The 19,452-nt window shown below is 39.5% G+C and overlaps 1 protein-coding gene across 1 annotated transcript; it reads left to right on the forward strand.

Annotated features, from left to right (window-relative positions):
* The first annotated feature begins 1,359 nt into the window (after nt 1-1,359).
* On the forward strand, nt 1,360-18,584 carry bves (blood vessel epicardial substance). The gene is made up of 8 exons (XM_062992182.1): nt 1,360-1,404; nt 4,480-4,691; nt 5,911-6,035; nt 7,831-8,018; nt 8,679-8,787; nt 9,744-9,911; nt 10,985-11,126; nt 18,039-18,584. The coding sequence occupies exons 2-8, from the start codon at nt 4,496-4,498 to the stop codon at nt 18,155-18,157; spliced, it is 1,047 nt and encodes a 348-aa protein (XP_062848252.1). The 5' UTR covers nt 1,360-1,404; nt 4,480-4,495; the 3' UTR covers nt 18,158-18,584.
* Nucleotides 18,585-19,452: the final 868 nt, after the last annotated feature.

Below are 19,452 nucleotides of genomic sequence, written 5' to 3' on the forward strand. Positions count from 1 at the left end.
TGACTGGATTGTGCAGAAAAAGGCAGATGGGTAGATTGGAACTTTAAACATGCATCTGCTCTTCTAGATATGCCTTCAGTGGCTGTTGGGCCTAATATTCTCAGTGTTGCTTCTTCTTCCACAGTAAAGCCTGTTGGAGATAACTGACCTCCACCTGTCTTAGCCCTCTCTTTCCTGAATTGTGCCCCCGTTTGCACTGTAGACTTGCCATGCTTCTGAATGAATGCATGAAAGGTTAATTGTGAGCTTATTTATAGGCTTGATTTGCAATAGATAGCAATTGCAAATGTATTGTTTTTATACCAGTAATATAAAGAATAAAGGTTATTATGAATTATTTGCTTTTTGTGATATAATAATGATAAATTGTATGGTAATCGTTGATTAAGTTTTCGACTGGCGGAGTCAACAAAGAACTACTTTTGGGGAAACTCGCAAAATTGTCGTTCTAAGAGTTACATCGATCTTTAGGATGTTCGTAAATTGCTAAGATCAATCGTTGTTGGGAAACACACCTCAGTACATTAAATGTATGTTAATAACATTATAACTGAACCTATCACAAACACAAAACATTTATTGCATTTAGTAAATAAAAAGGCATGTTCTCACACTTTCTTTTTTGCTTCAATTTGAAACTTCCAACCATCCTAACACCATGTGCCATAATTAATTTTTTCTTTCATTTTTGTATTTTTTTTTAATTATTATTATTATTTTTATTTTTATTTGGATATCTGTGTTTTGTTTTATTTAACCTTCATTTAACCAGGCAAGTCATTAAGAACTGCTTCTTATTTACAATGGCAGCCTGGCAAAAGGCAAAGCCTCTTGAGGAACAATCATACAAACAAATTTACATAAGACATTGAAAACAAACAACGATGATCACAGTACAACAACACATAGTCAAATCACCCAGCAACAGTATAAAAGAAGAATCAATTTGTCATACAGCTGCATGTATCTCTTAAGATATCTGTAATTTGTTTTTAAAAGTTGTTTTAGAAATAAATGTATATTTATTTATATTATAAAGTTATAACAAGGAGTAAAACTGTTTGACTCTGTTCTGGACTTTAGATGGCTTTAAATTTACAATAAAACAAGCACTTGTAATGTTGAATGACGTGACTTGTGCAGGCTGGCAGCAGATCAGCTCCCTCTAGCGGTGAACAGAGTGTATAGTGCGCGTTCACGAGGCGCGGGACCGTCGCTGAGCTGAGAGTGTGTGCGGTTCTTGCCCATTTTAGTCGATGGCTGTCAGGAGGCTGGAATGCGCCGCTCACACTGTGCAGCCCCCAACTCTCCTCAGCTCTCCCAATATACTCTCACTTAACTCCAACAACGCTTTCTTACAAACACAGCCATTCTGCTAACATCGTTCAGCTGAGCAGTGAGACGGTAAGAGTTTCAGTTTTCTACTGCTGAGGTGTGTTTACGTTTGTTAGCAATAAAACCTAAAGATAACGGTGTTCCGTACATCACATAGAGGTAAACATGATTCAAGCAGTGAACTTTACAACCGAGTTCATAATAATTACAGTAAAAAAAGGAAGTCCTGTTTATTGTAAAAAGCTGTTTTAATTAAAAGAATATTATTAAAATAATCGATTATATAGTCTAATGTAAGATAACGGCATTCCGTACATTGTTCCTAGCAGTTCTTTTTTAAGGCTAATTGTGTTTCATAATTAATAAATTCTGGTTAGATTAATTTTACTGCAAAGTGCATATCTTCTTGTTTGTTGTCCATGACATTTAGTGTATATTAGCCACAGAAAAAACAACAGGGGAGAAATTTAAAAACTAAGTCTTTATGTAGGGAAAAGGTTAACCTGCGCTGTGCGGATTACTGTTAATACTACCAGTGTTTTATACCAAGAGACAGTCAGTAAACATTAAGTTTTATTCTTAATTTGACTGACACAAACTGTTGTGTCCTCATATTAACTTGTACCTACGGGGGAGTGTACAGGATCAGTAAACATGTATGGAATACCGTTAATTTAGGTTGCACTCAGATGTGAGTTACCCCAGAGATGTTCACAAGTCACAAAATATTATTTCACTAATTAAACAAACATGCAAAAAAACAAAAACAAATGTGAACAAAATGTGCAGGTTTTTAAACTTTACACTATTTTGTTTGGAGTCTATTCACCTCATTTGTTTTTGTTATTGTTGGATATTCTTTTTAAAATCACAAATCTGGTCCTGACTGCTTCAGTTCTGGACGTGTTAAACTTTATAAACAATCTTTGTTGCTTGTGCAGTTTAGTTAGTGAAGCTTCAGGTGTGACCCCCCGCATCGTTCATGTTCTTGTATTTCTGTTTAGTACAGCGATTTAGAGCCTAGATTGTGATACTTAACCAGCGTTACATCTGACTTTAGTAAATAAACAATTCAGAAGTTCATGTAGTTTTAAAACTCCACCGTCAATCACACTCAGTTCTGTTCGCATTACAGTGAAGCTGATACACTCGCGCACACGTAAATCCAAACTTACGGATATTTAAAGACACAGCCCCCCATCAAAATCAGTCCTGTTGTAATGCATATTAGATGTACGTACTTTTATTAACGTCCAATTTTTAATTGCCGCGAACCACCTGCACACAGCGTAATCGCGTTGTAAAAGTGAAAGTCCGTGCGGAACACCGTGAGCTGTGTATCGGTGTATGGGATAAACGATTCCTCGATGCAAAAAATTTGAATCAATCATTTTTAGTAATCGAATTACTCGAGGAATCGTTTCAGCCCTAATTATGAGCACTGACAGGTGAAGTGAATAACACTGATTATCTCTTCATCACGGCACCTGTTAGCGGGGGGGATATATTAGGCAGCAAGTGAACATTTTATCCTTTGTTGATGTGTTAGAAGCAGGAAAAATGTGCAAGCGTAAGGATTTGAGCGAGTGGGGTGGGGTGTTCCCGGTCAGTATCTATCAAAAGTGGTCCAATGAAGGAACAGTGGTAAACCGGCGACAGGGTCAGTGGCCAAGGCTCACTGATGCACGTAGGGAGCGAAGGCTGGCCCATGTCGTTTGATCCAACAGACGAGCTACTGTAGCTCAAATAGCTGAAGAAGTTAATGCTGGTTCTGATAGAAAGGTGTCAGAATACTCAGTGCATCACAGTTTGTTGCGTATGGGGCTGCATAGCCGCAGACCAGTCATTTAGGAAGGTGGTCATAATGTTATGCCTGATCGGTGTATGGCAGTTCACCTTTTAACATGATAATGACCTGAAGCATACTGCCAAAACAACACTGAAGTGCCTTTGCTCTCAAGTCTTGGGGCAAGTCTCTGAAAGTCCTTGAGTGCCAATGCTCGCCATCCAGTTTGATGGAGCTTGAGTGGATCTGCTGTGTACATTGGGATAAACCTAATGAAGTCATTGATATTGTATCTGTTTGCCAGCAAAAGCGTTAACCTTTTTATATCAGTAAGGGTTGCAGTGAGTCCTGGTTCAACTAGAAACACTAAGCGCAAAGCAGAATATTCTGGACAAGGTGCCAATCCATCCCAGGCCTTCGGCCAGATTATGACCATTATGACCACCTCCTTGTTTCTACACTCACTGTCCATTTTATCAGCTCCACATACCATATAGAAGCACTTTGTAGTTCTACAATTACTGACTGTAGCCCATCTGTGTCTCTACATACTGTTTTAACCTGCTTTCACCCTGTTCTTCAATGGTCAGGACCCCCACAGGACCACTACAGAGCAGGTATTATTTAGGTGGTGGATCATTCTCAGCTTTGCAGTGACACTGACATGGTGGTGGTGTGTTAGTGTGTGTTGTGCTGGTATAAGTGGATCAGACACAGCAGCGCTGATGGAGTTTTTAAACACCTCACTGTCACTGCTGGACTGAGAATAGTCCACCAACCAAAAATATCCAGCCAACAGCGCCCCGTGGGCAGCGTCCTGTGACCACTGATGAAGGTCTAGAAGATGACCAACTCAAACAACAGCAATAGATGAGCGATCGTCTCTGACTTTACATCTACAAGGTGGACCAACTAGGTAGAAGTGTCTAATAGAGTGGACAGTGAGTGGACACAGTATTTAAATAACTCCAGCAGCGCTGCTGTGTCTTATCCACTCATACCAGCACAACACACACTAACACACCAGCACCATGTCATTGTCACTGCAGTGCCGAGAATGATCCACCACCCAAATAATACCTGCTCTGTGGTGGTCCTGTGGGGGTCCTGACCATTGAAGAACAGGGTGAAAGCAGGCTAAAAAGGTATGTAGAGAAACAAATGGACTACAGTCAGTAATTGTAGAACTACGAAGTGCTCCTATATGGTAAGTGGAGCTGATAAAATGGACAGTGAGTGTAGAAACAAGGAGGTGGTTTTAATGTTATGGCTGATCGGTGTATGATAAACTATATGCAACTCATTTTAGAACTGTTTTAAAACTCATACTTGTTTTGTTTGTAATAATTCCTCTCCAGTTTGTTGCCTGCCAAGATGTCAGCCATGGCTGTGACCTCACCATCAGTCTCTGGTTCTTTGGATCTGGCATCAAATTCCACAACTTGCCAGGACTGGGAGAAGGTCCACCACTTGCTCTTTCATCTGGGCAACCTGAGTTTAGTGGTGGGCCTGCTTATTCCCACCACCTTGGGTCTGCACATGATCCTGCTCAGGCTTCTGCTGATGGCAGGTGGGTGTGAGCGCCCTCTGCTGTCATTTCTCCTCTCAAACAACTAAGCAGTAACAATAAATGTCTCAATGCACCATGGTTAAACTAGCTATCTTAATAACAATGCTCAGACTGTGAAACAAATATTCTAAAGGAATAAATACAGACCCTACAACATCACACTTATGCAAAACTGCTGTTTTTATTAACATTTAGCAGTATTTTTGGCTTCCCACAGCACCATACAAACATTTAAATTAAAATTTAAAGTGCAACTTTATCTGTATTTAACAAATAAATAATAATTTAAATATAAAATTCTAGATCTATCAACTCTCAAGAATACACCTTGAAGCGGCAGTGAAAACATATATAAAATAAATAATAAAAAATATTATTCATAAACAATAAAAATGAAACAATTAAATAATAAAAAATAAACAAATGTATCTATCTTGTCCTGGCTTGGAGACCTCTCACATCCTCAACGAAATTTAATCCATTACTGCTACACCACTACACCATTTCCTGTTTAGCAACAGATGTCCTCTTCAAAATCCAGCAGGGTGTTGTAATATCTCTAGATTTTAATAAAATTAAAGTTTGCAGCAATTCATTTTGGTCCATCGTGTTTGACTGACATTCACATCTTCCAATTGTAGACACATTGGACGACACATCGTAAAACAGTGTTTTTAGTTGTGGCAGTAGTAGATGATTTTTTTAAAATGCTAAAAGTAAGAAGTAAACTAAAAGTAGATCAGTGTGTTTTAATTTCTGAATGGCCTTATTTACATTAAGTGTTATTTACATTAAGCAACAGTATTGGATCGTATTACATGTTTTTTTTCTTTCCGACATCGGATCTAGTGATTTGGGCCAATATTGGACCGATACCGATACAGAGTATCGGATCTGTGCCAGCCGTACTGCATACTACCCATTTTTAAACTGCATACTTTTCACAATAGTACTGCACAACCTTGCATGCATTATACAAGTGTTATCATTGTGTATAATAATAATATCATCAAGCTAGCAGAAATTAAAAATCACATGTAGCTGCTGTTTTCAGATCATGAAAGAACTGCTTTTTATTTATTATATTTTTATTTATTTAATTTTGTGACTGTGACCTTATCTTTAGGTTAAATCTAAACTCATGCAATGAGTTGTTAGAGAAGAGCTTAATGGAGAAGTTCTTTTGTTGAATGCAAAAAACGACTTGTGATTTTTGCAGGATGCTGTTTGTTTATAATATGGACTGCACTGTTCAGATGCACCCTGGATGTGATGGTGTGGAATGCAGTTTTCCTCATAATGAACTTCATGCATTTCTTCTACCTGCTGTATAAACGAAGGCCTGTAAGTAATCACTGCACAAGTATAGTGCGCACACAAAAAAAAGCAAAAAGACGTTTGTACTGTTTTGCAGAAAAGACATTTGGGGTGTAATATCTATTATCATATTCAGAGACTGAGCTGTCAGTGAAAGAATGTTTTACCTCTGCTATAGGGCGGCACGGTGGCTAAGTGGATAGCACTGTCACCTCACAGCAAGAAGGTCCTGGGTTCGATCCCCAGGTGGGGCGGTCCGGGTCCTTTCTGTGTGGAGTTTGCATGTTCTCCCCCACAGTCCAAAGACATGCAAGTGAGATACAAAATTGTCCAGGACTGTGTTTGATATAACCTTGTGAACTGATGAATTTGTGTAATGAGTAACTACCGTTTCTGTCATGAATGTAACCAAAGTGTAAAACATGATGTTAAAATCCTAATAAACAGACAAACAAACCTCTGCTATATCCTGGTCATTGTGCGACCAGTTTCCTTTGCACTCCGGTGGTAGTGGGCTAGTGTAATTTACCACTGTGCTAGCTGAGTGTCTAGGATGGCAAAATGTTGTTTCAAATACAGCCCAGTATAACCTAGGAGAAGAAAAGTAAACATTACATAATTTATTAATCAGTGAATAAAAAAATTTAACTGCTTTCTAGTTGCTTTCTAGTGTGAGCGCTGTAGTGTTTAGCGTTGCTGCAGAGCTCCAATGACTTGGGCTCAGACCTCATCTCCTGTTACTGTATTACACATATTCACCCTCCTGTGTTCAGTTGGGTTTCTTAGAGGTACTATAGATTTCTTTCACAGGCGTTGCAATATTTTTGTGTTTTTCATTTGTTGCTTTGTTTTATTTATTTAGCCCACCTCATTTATTTGCCTGTATCCTCTTTTGCTGAATGATTGGAACACTTCTGTTAGGTCATGCAAGAAAATAGGGGCGTCCGGACACATTTCCTCTTAGCATAAGGTGACATTTAAGGTGTTTTTTTATTCCTTTTGTGTACTTTGTACTTACAGGCAATTCTTACTGCCTGAAAAATGGCTTCACACAATGTTCCTAAATCTATGATTCGCTATGGGAAATCTGTAATGAGCTTTTCCCATTTGTAATGCTTGTCACTTAGTCTAATTGGTGTAATTAATTATTGTCAGTAATAAGGCCACGCCACAAAGACTGATAATTGTATTTTTACTTATAATAATCATGTACAACGAGTACTAATACTAATGTAATTACTGACTTGCTTGTGTACATTAAGAATCTTTCCAGTTTCAGATTGGATAATAAACACAAATGCATGTAAACTTATGAATTAAATCATTGTTAAAATCCCATTATTTGGAAGTTATCTGCTCACGCTGCACATTAGTGCACACTATGCAGCTTCACTGGTTGAGTGAATAAGACAAATGCTTCTGTTTAAGAGCAGGACTGCATGCAGCCGCAGCCTGGCGTCTGGTCTTTTAAGCTTGTCTGTGACAGATGTGGATTAGTTTTAGATTAGTAAGTGCCTGAGAGAAATTTTTATAGGTGTCTATAATAAATAGTGTAAAAAGTACTAAAGGCATTTGCTACAAATTGCTGTGATTATTTAATTGCTGGAAGCAAACCCTGACTTGCACACCTTTTTGGTGGTGCAGTACATTGAAGCTTCATGATCATTTAGAACCTAGCTGGAAATGATGTGTCCTTCACATTTCATTGATCTTTTTTGCAGACACAAATTCTGTATCATTTTTGTTTTTAAAATTGCTGATAAAAATGACAAGCATTCTTGTTTTTCACTGCTATTAATGCTGTCTTGTTGCTCATCTCTAGATTAAAATTGACAGGGAGCTCAGTTCAGTGTACAAGCGGATGTTTGAGCCCCTGCATGTGCGGCAAGCTCTGTTCCAGAGGCTCACCGGTCAGTTTTGCACCATCCAAACCCTTAAGAAAGGCCAAGTGTATGCTGCCGAGGATAAGACGTCAGTCGACGAGCGCCTCAGCATCCTCCTCAAGGGGAAGTATGTGACTCCTAGAGAGTAGTAGTACTGCATATGATCACTAAGTTTGTGAGGAATATTATCCTGTAGGCTGATTATTTTGATTTCTTTCAGTATTTATGTTCTTAAGGTCATGGTCATTTTGCTTAAGTAATGTTTCTACACAAATGTGTAGAATTCGGGTAATTATTGAATATATATAGTTATATGAATGCACATTTTGCTTTTGAGATGCAGATTAACACACTTTTGTTAAAACAAGTGTGCAGCTAAAAAAAACCCAAACAATTTAATTAAGCATCACGGTCACAATAAACTTAATTGTTCTCACAAAATAAAGTATGTGAGAACTGCTTCTGAGTGGCATTAAGGCACAGCAGGTAGCATCCTGAGTCTTTTGGTTGCAGTCTGGGTGAAGTTTGGCATATTTGGTCTGAATTGGTTAGCAGATGGACTGACTAGCCTGGATAAAGTGGTGACCAAATAATAACTAGCTGCATATGACACATAAACAAGCAGCACTGACTCCATTACCACAGGCCATCTTTAGCATATATTGTTACGTGATTGATAACACAAAAGATTTGTTTTTGGATCACTTGGACCACTGGTTATATGATTTACTGGATTTCTGTACAATATCTTGCATTTTTCACACAACAATCTGTGTGTTTGTTTCAGAATGAAGGTGTCCTACCGTGGCCATTTTCTTCACAACATTTACACCAATGCCTTCATTGATTCCCCGGAGTTCAGATCAACAAAGATGAACCGAGGAGAAAAGTTCCAGGTAATGGCTTTCAAACTGAAGATATAATTTCCTTTCACGTTTTTAAAATATAGTCAAACACAAGCGCACCAGGTACAAAGTTTAACAGAAAAATATCACCCAAAAGGATTTTTGGTATGCTTTATTATCTGTATTTATTGTATATTGTTAATGGACAGTATGGATTATACGGACAGTATTTTTGACATCCAATTGCAGTATGAGCACTACACTCTTGGAAAAGGCTTTCCATGACATTTCAGAGTATGCCTCTGTTAAGCGCTCATTCAGTCAGAAGAGTATTTGTAAGGTCAGACACTGATTTTGGACAAAAAAAGTTGGAACATTTTGTAAAATGCTATAAAAAACAAAACTGTGATTTATTAACTGACAGTAGTACAAGAATACGACATATGCTGCAATCAGAGGGATGTCTTTTCTTGGAAGTCCATGGTTATTTCAGCAAGACAGTGCCAGGCTACAACAGCATGGCTTTGGGTATAAGGAGTTTGTGTGCCTGCCTGCACTCCAGATGTATTCTATTAAAACATGTGGTACATTATGAAAAGAAGAATCAGTTATGAATCAGAAAGAAATTTGTTTATATATACAAAATAAAATTTACTAAGAAGTCGCTTACAACTAACTAAAGTAAAGCTTTTAAAACTAAGTGTGGGTGTGGTCACAGCACAGCTGTATGCTGCAATGATATTTTGCACAGGTACAGCAACGTTTTCAATGAGACATGTTATTTTCAATCTTCAAGTCTGTCTGAATTTATTCAATTACCGAAGTATCTTACATCATTTAACAATCATGGAGCCAATAGTGAGTCAGCAATGTTAAGTTTAAACATAATCAATAAAGTACAAGCTCCCATCATAAAAAAATAATGTCATTTTTACCCTCAGAACTGCACTGTTCGGCTCTATCAGCCAAGTAGCCATGTGTTTGACCATGCTGCTCTTTATTTACAGGTGACCATCACAGCTGAGGAAAACTGCAAGTACCTGTGTTGGTCTAGAGAGAGGCTGACGTACTTCCTGGAGTCAGATTCCTTTCTGAATGAGGTGTTCAGGTATCTTATTGGCAAGGACATCACCAACAAGCTGTACTCGCTTAATGACCCCACTCTTAGTGACAAGGTAAGCTGACAGTAATGATGATTGTTAAACAAGATTTAAAACAGTCACCAAATGTGGGTAAAATTTGGCACTGATTTGGCAGTGACTCTGCTTTCACAGCTACTTTGTTGGGCAGCCTTATGGTGCTACTATTTTTTTCCCCTGTTCCTCCCAATCTAGTTGTATCCAATTACCCGATTGCATTACGCTTCCTCTCTACTGATGTTGACCTCCAGTGAGGTCTGAGTGAGGACTCTGAGTGAGGGGAGTCGTGACCAACACACGGCCCCTCCGAGACGTGTGCAGCAGCCGACTGCATCTTTTCACCTGCACGAAAGGAGTTCATATGTGGATCAGCTTTTTGTGGATCCTCATTATCCCTCGTCTCTGTGCAGACACCATTAATCAGCCAGCAGAGGTTGTAATTGCATCACTCGGCACCCCCCTTGAACAACAGCTAATCATTGTTCATGTAGGCGCTTAGCCTGTCAGTAGCAGAGCTGAGATTTGAACCGACGAGTTCACCAGTCAGTTCTGGTGTGCTAGCGCTCTTGCTACTAAGCTTAAAAACAGGTGGTTTACATAATCTACACATAGCATATGTGCCAACTGTGAAACGTCACCACTCATTTAGCTTAATTTATCGACTTGTGTTGTAGTGGAATATGCTACATTTTCAAAAGTATGTGGACACACCTTTATTAAGTGTGTTTGGTTAGTGTGATTTCAGCCACAGCTATTGCTAACAGTTCTCTACAGCTGCATTAAATCCAGTGGCTAAACAATGTCCACATACAAACAAGGCAGTAAGATAATTAGTATGAAAAAACATTAAAAAAGCATATACTGTATATGTCATGGTTGTGCTTTATTTACTGATGGGACTTGATTTGGGCCCTGATATATTTTTTGAGTGATATGTTGTAATAATGAAACTTGCAAGCAAGAATCATTTGCATTAAGTTATGAATCACGAAACTGCTAGAAAGAGTGGCTGGTGAGCTACAAAGTAAAATTCAAGCCATGTATACAGCATGTAGTATTAATGTTGGTGCCATGTTTATAGTTATAATCATGCAATAACTGAATCCCAGGCATTGAAGAAGATGGAGAGGCAGCCGAGCCTGTGCTCCCAGCTCTCCATGATGCAGATGAGAAACAGCATGGCCAGCACCAGTGACACAGATGATGTTCTTAATCAGATTCTGAGAGGGGGATCAGCTGGTTCATCAGTCCGTAAGTCTTACGAGAATGCTAATCTGTACTGTAGCTTTAACCTCAACTTACTGTCTGTGCTTTTGTATGTCCACTGCTGTCTTCCATCTTCCCTTTTACATTCAAAAATTACATTTATTTTTATTCATATAACCACCTCATCTCCACCCTCGCCTCCAGCATGGTCCATTAGCATCATCTAAATGTTTGATGCTGTTTTTTCCTTCCATATGGGCTCATGTTACTATCTTCTGATATTATTTCCTCCTGTGCCTCCTCTAGCTGTGACCTCAGAACATGCCTGATGGGGGTGTAAGAACTTCTATTTTCTCTCACTCTCATTTCCCCAGTCCTAAAAACACCCAGCTATCTGCTCAAATATAACCAATTCACTTAATCCATTTTTAGAAATCCCTAACTCATTTCCAGTGTACTGAAAGCGTGACTTTTTGAAAACCTCACCTGTTATGGACTTAATTATTAACACTCAGTGTTGACATTTTGGACATCAAGCCCCAAACCTATAACTCAGCATATGTTGTAACTAATGCTTAGCTCATGAACAATGTACATATTGTTTTTCCCAAGGTTGCTTTGGGAAAAGGTTGTAAAATTATTGTGTTTATAACACAGTACTTCAAATCAAGAAACCTAGGTTTTATTTTCCAGTTAATAGTCCATTTCATTATCCAGTGGAGACAACATTGGCAAATATTCTATTAAGCTAATTTACTATATACACCGATCAGCCATAACATTAAAACCACCTCCTTGTTTGTACACTCACTGTCTATATTATCAGCTTCACTTACCATATAGAAGCACTTAGATGGACTACAGTCAGTAATTGTAGAACTTCAGTTTCTCTACATACTGTTTTAACCTCCTTTCACACTGTTCTTCAATGGTCAGGACCACCACAGAGTAGGTATTATTTGGGTGGTGGATCATTCTCAGCACTGCAGTTACAATGACATGGTGGTGGTGTGTTAATGTGTGTTGTGTTGGTATGAGTGGATCAGACACAGCGGCGCTGCTGGAGTTTTTAAACACCGTGTCCACTCACTGTCCACTCTATTAGACACTCCTACCTAGTTGGTTCACCTTGTAGATGTAAAGTCAGAGACGATCACTCATCTATTGCTGCTGTTTGAGTTGATCATCTTCTAGACCTTTATCAGTGGTCACAGGACGCTGCCCATGGGGCGCTTTTGGCTGGATATATTTTTGGTTGGTGGACTATTCTCAGTCCAGCAGTAACAGTGAGGTCAGCATTGCTGTGTCTTATTCACTCATACCAGCACAACACACACTAACACACCACCACCATGTCATTGTCACTGCAGTGCTGAGAATGATCCACCACCTAAATAATACCTGCTCTGTGGGGGTCCTGACCATTGAAGAACAGCATGGAAGGGGGCTAACGAAGCATGCAGAGAAACAAGGAGGTGGTTTTAATGTTATGGCTGTTTGGTGTGTTTAATATATACAGTGTATCACAAAAGTGAGTACACCCCTCACATTTCTGCAAATATTTTATTATATCTTTTCATGGGACAACACTATAGACATGAAACTTGGATATAACTTAGAGTAGTCAGTGTACAGCTTGTATAGCAGTGTAGATTTACTGTCTTCTGAAAATAACTCAACACACAGCCATTAATGTCTAAATAGCTGGCAACATAAGTGAGTACACCCCACAGTGAACATGTCCAAATTGTGCCCAAAGTGTCAATATTTTGTGTGACCACCATTATTATCCAGCACTGCCTTAACCCTCCTGGGCATGGAATTCACCAGAGCTGCACAGGTTGCTACTGGAATCCTCTTCCACTCCTCCATGATGACATCACGGAGCTGGTGGATGTTAGACACCTTGAACTCCTCCACCTTCCACTTGAGGATGCGCCACAGGTGCTCAATTGGGTTTAGTCCATCACCTTTACCTTCAGCTTCCTCAGCAAGACAGTTGTCATCTTGGAGGTTGTGTTTGGGGTCGTTATCCTGTTGGAAAACTGCCATGAGGCCCAGTTTTTGAAGGGAGGGGATCATGCTCTGTTTCAGAATGTCACAGTACATGTTGGAATTCATGTTTCCCTCAATGAACTGCAGCTCCCCAGTGCCAGCAACACTCATGCAGCCCAAGACCATGATGCTACCACCACCATGCTTGACTGTAGGCAAGATACAGTTGTCTTGGTACTTCTCACCAGGGCGCCGCCACACATGCTGGACACCATCTGAGCCAAACAAGTTTATCTTGGTCTCGTCAGACCACAGGGCATTCCAGTAATCCATGTTCTTGGACTGCTTGTCTTCAGCAAACTGTTTGCTGGCTTTCTTGTGCGTCAGCTTCCTTCTGGGATGACGACCATGCAGACCGAGTTGATGCAGTGTGCGGCGTATGGTCTGAGCACTGACAGGCTGACCTCCCACGTCTTTAACCTCTGCAGCAATGCTGGCAGCACTCATGTGTCTATTTTTTAAAGCCAACCTCTGGATATGACGCCGAACACGTGGACTCAACTTCTTTGGTCGACCCTGGCGAAGCCTGTTCCGAGTGGAACCTGTCCTGGAAAACCGCTGTATGACCTTGGCCACCATGCTGTAGCTCAGTTTCAGGGTGTTAGCAATCTTCTTATAGCCCAGGCCATCTTTGTGGAGAGCAACAATTCTATTTCTCACATCCTCAGAGAGTTCTTTGCCATGAGGTGCCATGTTGAATATCCAGTGGCCAGTATGAGAGAATTGTACCCAAAACACCAAATTTAACAGCCCTGCTCCCCATTTACACCTGGGACCTTGACACATGACACCAGGGAGGGACAACGACACATTTGGGCACAATTTGGACATGTTCACTGTGGGGTGTACTCACTTATGTTGCCAGCCATTTAGACATTAATGGCTGTGTGTTGAGTTATTTTCAGAAGACAGTAAATCTACACTGCTATACAAGTTGTACACTGACTACTCTAAGTTATATCCAAGTTTTATTTCTATAGTGTTGTCCCATGAAAAGATATAATGAAATATTTGCAGAAATGTGAGGGGTGTACTCACTTTTGTGATACACTGTATATACAGTGGATATAAAAAGTGTACACACCCCTGTTAAAATGCCAGGTTTAGTGATGTAAAAAAATGAGACCAAGATAAATCATTTCGGAACTTTTTCCACCTTTAATGTGACCTACAGTGTATCACAAAAGTGAGTACACCCCTCACATTTCTGCAGATATTTAAGTATATCTTTTCATGGGACAACACTGACAAAATGACACTTTGACACAATGAAAAGTAGTCTGTGTGCAGCTTATATAACAGTGTAAATTTATTCTTCCCTCAAAATAACTCAATATACAGCCATTAATGTCTAAACCACCGGCAACAAAAGTGAGTACACCCCTAAGAGACTACACCCCTAAATGTCCAAATTGAGCACTGCTTGTCATTTTCCCTCCAAAATGTCATGTGATTTGTTAGTGTTACTAGGTCTCAGGTGTGCATAGGGAGCAGGTGTGTTCAATGTAGTAGTACAGCTCTCACACTCTCTCATACTGGTCACTGAAAGTTCCAACATGGCACCTCATGGCAAAGAACTCTCTGAGGATCTTAAAAGACGAATTGTTGCGCTACATGAAGATGGCCAAGGCTACAAGAAGATTGCCAACACCCTGAAACTGAGCTGCAGCACAGTGGCCAAGATCATCCAGCGTTTTAAAAGAGCAGAGTCCACTCCTAACAGACCTCGCGTTGGTCGTCCAAAGAAGCTGAGTGCACGTGCTCAGCGTCATATCCAACTGCTGTCTTTGAAAGATAGGCGCAGGAGTGCTGTCAGCATTGCTGCAGAGATTGAAAAGGTGGGGGGTCAGCCTGTCAGTGCTCAGACCATACGCCGCACACTACATCAAATTGGTCTGCATGGCTGTCACCCCAGAAGGAAGCCTCTTCTGAAGTCTCTACACAAGAAAGCCCGCAAACAGTTTGCTGAAGACATGTCAACAAAGGACATGGAGTACTGGAACCATGTCCTATGGTCTGATGAGACCAAGATTAATTTGTTTGGTTCAGATGGTCTCAAGCATGTGTGGCGGCAATCAGGTGAGGAGTACAAAGATAAGTGTGTCATGCCTAAAGTCAAGCATGGTGGTGGGAATGCCATGGTCTGGGGCTGCATGAGTGCAGCAGGTGTTGGGGAGTTACATTTCATTGAGGGACACATGAACTCCAATATGTACTGTGAAATACTGAAGCAGATCATGATCCCCTCCCTCCGGAAACTGGGTCGCAGGGCAGTGTTCCAGCATGATAATGACCCCAAACACACCTCTAAGACGACCACTGCTTTATTGAAGAGGCTGAGGGTAAAGGTGATGGACTGGCCAAGCATGTCTCCAGACCTAAACCCAATAGAACATCTTTGGGGCATCCTCAAGCGGAAGGTGGACGAGCGCAAAGTCTCGAATATCCGCCAGCTCCGTGATGTCGTCATGGAGGAGTGGAAAAGCATTCCAGTGGCAACCTGTGAAGCTCTGGTAAACTCCATGCCCAGGAGAGTTAAGGCAGTTCTGGGAAATAATGGTGGCCACACAAAATATTGACACTTCAGGAACTTTCACTAAGGGGTGTACTCACTTTTGTTGCCGGTGGTTTAGACATTAATGGCTGTATATTGAGTTATTTTGAGGGAAGAATAAATTTACACTGTTATATAAGCTGCACACAGACTACTTTTCATTGTGTCAAAGTGTCATTTTGTCAGTGTTGTCCCATGAAAAGATATACTTCAATATCTGCAGAAATGTGAGGGGTGTACTCACTTTTGTGATACACTGTATACCCTGTAAATCTCAATTGAAAAACAAACTGAAATCTTTAGGGGGAAGAAGTAAAAAATAAAAAAATAAAATAATGTGGTTGCATAAGTGTGCACACCCTCTTATAACTGGGGGGGTGTGGCTGTGTTCAGAATGAACCTATTACATTCAAACTCATGTTAAATAGGAATCAGTAGACACCTGCCATCATTTAAAGTGCCTCTGATTAACCCCAAATAAGTTCAGTTGTTTTAGTAGGCTTTTCCTGACATTTTCTTAGTCTTACAGCAAAAGCCATGGTCTGCAGAGAGCTCCCAAAGCATCTCCCAAAGAGGGATCTCATTGTCAAAAGGTATCAGTCTGGAGAAGGGTACAAAAGAATTTCCAAGGCATTAGATATACCATGGAACACAGTGAAGACAGTCATTATCAAGTGGAGAAAATATAGGACAATGGTGACATTGCCAAAAACAGGACGTCCCTGTAAAATTGATGAAAAGACAAGAAGAAAACTGGTCAGGGAGGCTACCAAGAGGCCTACAGCAACATTAAAGGAGTTGCAGGAATTTCTGGCACGTACTGGCTGTGTACTACATATGACAACAATATCCCCTATTCTTCATATGTCTGGGCTATGGGATAGGGTGGCAAGACGGAAGCCTCTTCTTATGAAGAAAAACATCCAAACGCATTTAAACTCTCCTAAAAGCATGTGGGAAAATGTGTTATGGTCTGATGAAACCAAGGTTGAACTTTTCGGCCATAATTCCAAAAGGTATGTTTGGTGCAAAAACAACACTGCACATCACCAAAAGAACACCATACCCACAGTGAAGCATGGTGGTGGCAGCATCATGCTGTGGGGCTGTTTTTCTTCAGCTGGTACTGGGGCCTTAGTCAAGGTGGAGGGAATTATGAACAGTTCCAAATACCAGTCGATGTTGGCACAAAACCTTCAGGTTTCTGCTAGAAAGCTGAAGATGAAGAGGAACTTCATCTTTCAGCATGACAACGACCCAAAGCATACATCCAAATCAACCAAAAAAATTGATTCACCAGAAGAAGATTAAAGTTTTGGAATGGCCCAGCCAGAGCCCATCTCTGAATCCGATTGAAAATCTGTGGGGTGATCTGAAGAGGGCTGTACACAGGAGATGCCCCCGCAATCTGACAGATTTTGAGCATTTTTGCAAAGAAGAGTGGGAAAATATTGCTAAGTCAAGATGTGCCATGCTGATAGGCTCCTACCCAAAAAGACTGAGTGCTGTAATAACATCAAAAGGTGCTTCAACAAAGTATTAGTTTAAGGGTGTGCACACTTATGCAACCACATAATTTTATTTTTTTATTTTTTACTTCTTCCCCCTAAAGATTTCAGTTTGTTTTTCAATTGAGATTTACAGGGTATAGGTCACATTAAAGGTGGAAAAAGTTCCGAAATGATTTATCTTGGTCTCATTTTTTTACATCACTAAACCTGGCATTTTAACAGGGGTGTGTACACTTTTTATATCCACTGTATATATATATATATATATATATATATATATATATATATATATACCAATCATCAGATTAATTTACACCCCATATTTGTTACACAATGTTTTCATTTGAGTTGCTCAGGAGGTCCTAAATCCTTAAATTGACTTATAAAAATATAACAGTAATAAAAAATTCTACATTTTTTGCATTTGTTTTATTTAAAATGATTTTATTGCTATAATTATTGCTTTAGTGCAAATATATTGTTAAACTGGACCCTATATAATTTGTCGCTGGAGTAAAAACCTGCACGTGACTGTTAAAAGTCACGTCAAGGCAAAATGAATTTGAGTATTAACTCCTCACCGTGCATGTGTAACTTTAGTTTGAGTACTGCCCAAACCTGTACGGATCTAATCACCACTTTCCAAACAACAAACTCTCACATCATCCATACACAACAGTTCGCCACACACATTTCTTTGTATGTATTCTTGATTTGGTTATGTCACTGCATGTGGTTGACAATTCATCCCATGACATAGTTATAACCTTGATTATTAGACTGCATATACACTGTATGTTATTTTACTCTTTTTAACCACAAGCCTTGCATTTCCAGATAAAAATCCACCCTGCAAGACCTCCACGACTATGAAACCAATAGAAGAAACTTTGGAAGACGACGTTTTTTATGTTGACTCCGCTAATGAAGTTCAGACCAGCCCAGAAGAGGAGTAAGATAACATTGTTGGTGATGGCTCATGTGATATTTGGTGGACCACTATGTACAGATTGTAAACATTGCCCTGGATCTAGTTCTAGGTTGGACATTTATGGCTAATTTACACTACAGCTACAGTAAAACTACTGTAATAAACAGACTATTCTGCTTCTCCCAGCATGAATTTAGGTCATGAAATTGGAATTGCATCTCATTATGCCCTGTTTGCTCTGGAATTAATTTAGAAGTTTTGTTTTGTTTTATTAAGGACAAGTAGCATGTTTTTTCTGAGATTTTAATTACAGTGATATTACTTTTGAGAGGAATGTAACTCAAATTAGTTGGCTACTTTAGCTTTTAAAGCTTTTGCTTTTCCTCTCTATTTGGTCTTTATGTTTTAATCACTTATGGTTGATAACACTGTTTAGTAAATATACTAACTGACTTGGGTAATTTTGATAAATACAATATTTAAATAAAGAATGTAAGGAATCTTAGACAATGTACATTGATGGTTATTTTTATTTATTTATTTTTTGAATTTTCTATTTTCCCCCACTTTTTCCCCCCTAATTTAGTCGTGTCCAATTACCCTGATTGTCCAGCCCAGTCGGAAGGCAGAGCCGAGATTTGATACAATGTATTCGAAACCCCAACTCTGGTGCGCTAGTGTACTTTACCGCTGCGCCACATGAGCATGTTTGTTTGTTTTTTAAATAGAAACATTAAATTGAATTGGTCATGGAATAAACAGGCAGGTTTTAATACAATACATTACTTATGATGTCTATAACATTATATCCCAATCAACATTTGATTTTGACTTGCCATTTTACCCATCAATCTACACAAAATCAGCCATAAACAATTTATGTAAATATTTTAATCAGTTATCAAAATCTTCTACCTTTGTTCACCCTAATTCCCTCTGGCAGCCATTACCGTTGCAGGTCTTCTTGAATACGACTCTACAAGCTTTGCTTTGCACATCTGGGTTTGGGCAGTTTATCCCATTCTTCAAGGTAGATTTTTCAAGCTCAGTCAGATTAGATGGCAAGCGTTTGTTTGTTTGTTTGTTTATTAGGATTTTAACGTCATGTTTTACACTTTTGGTTACATTCATGACAGGAACGGTAGTTACTCATTACACAAGATTCATCAGTTCACAAGGTTATATCAAACACAGTCAATGACAATTTTGTATCTCCAATTCACCTCACTTGCATGTCTTTGGACTGTGGGAGTAAACCGGAGAACCCGGAGTAAACCCACGCAGGCACGGGGAGAACATGCAAACTCCACACAGAAAGGA

Source organism: Trichomycterus rosablanca, chromosome 3 (assembly GCF_030014385.1).
Source record: "Trichomycterus rosablanca isolate fTriRos1 chromosome 3, fTriRos1.hap1, whole genome shotgun sequence".
NCBI classification, from domain to species: Eukaryota; Metazoa; Chordata; class Actinopteri; order Siluriformes; family Trichomycteridae; genus Trichomycterus; species Trichomycterus rosablanca.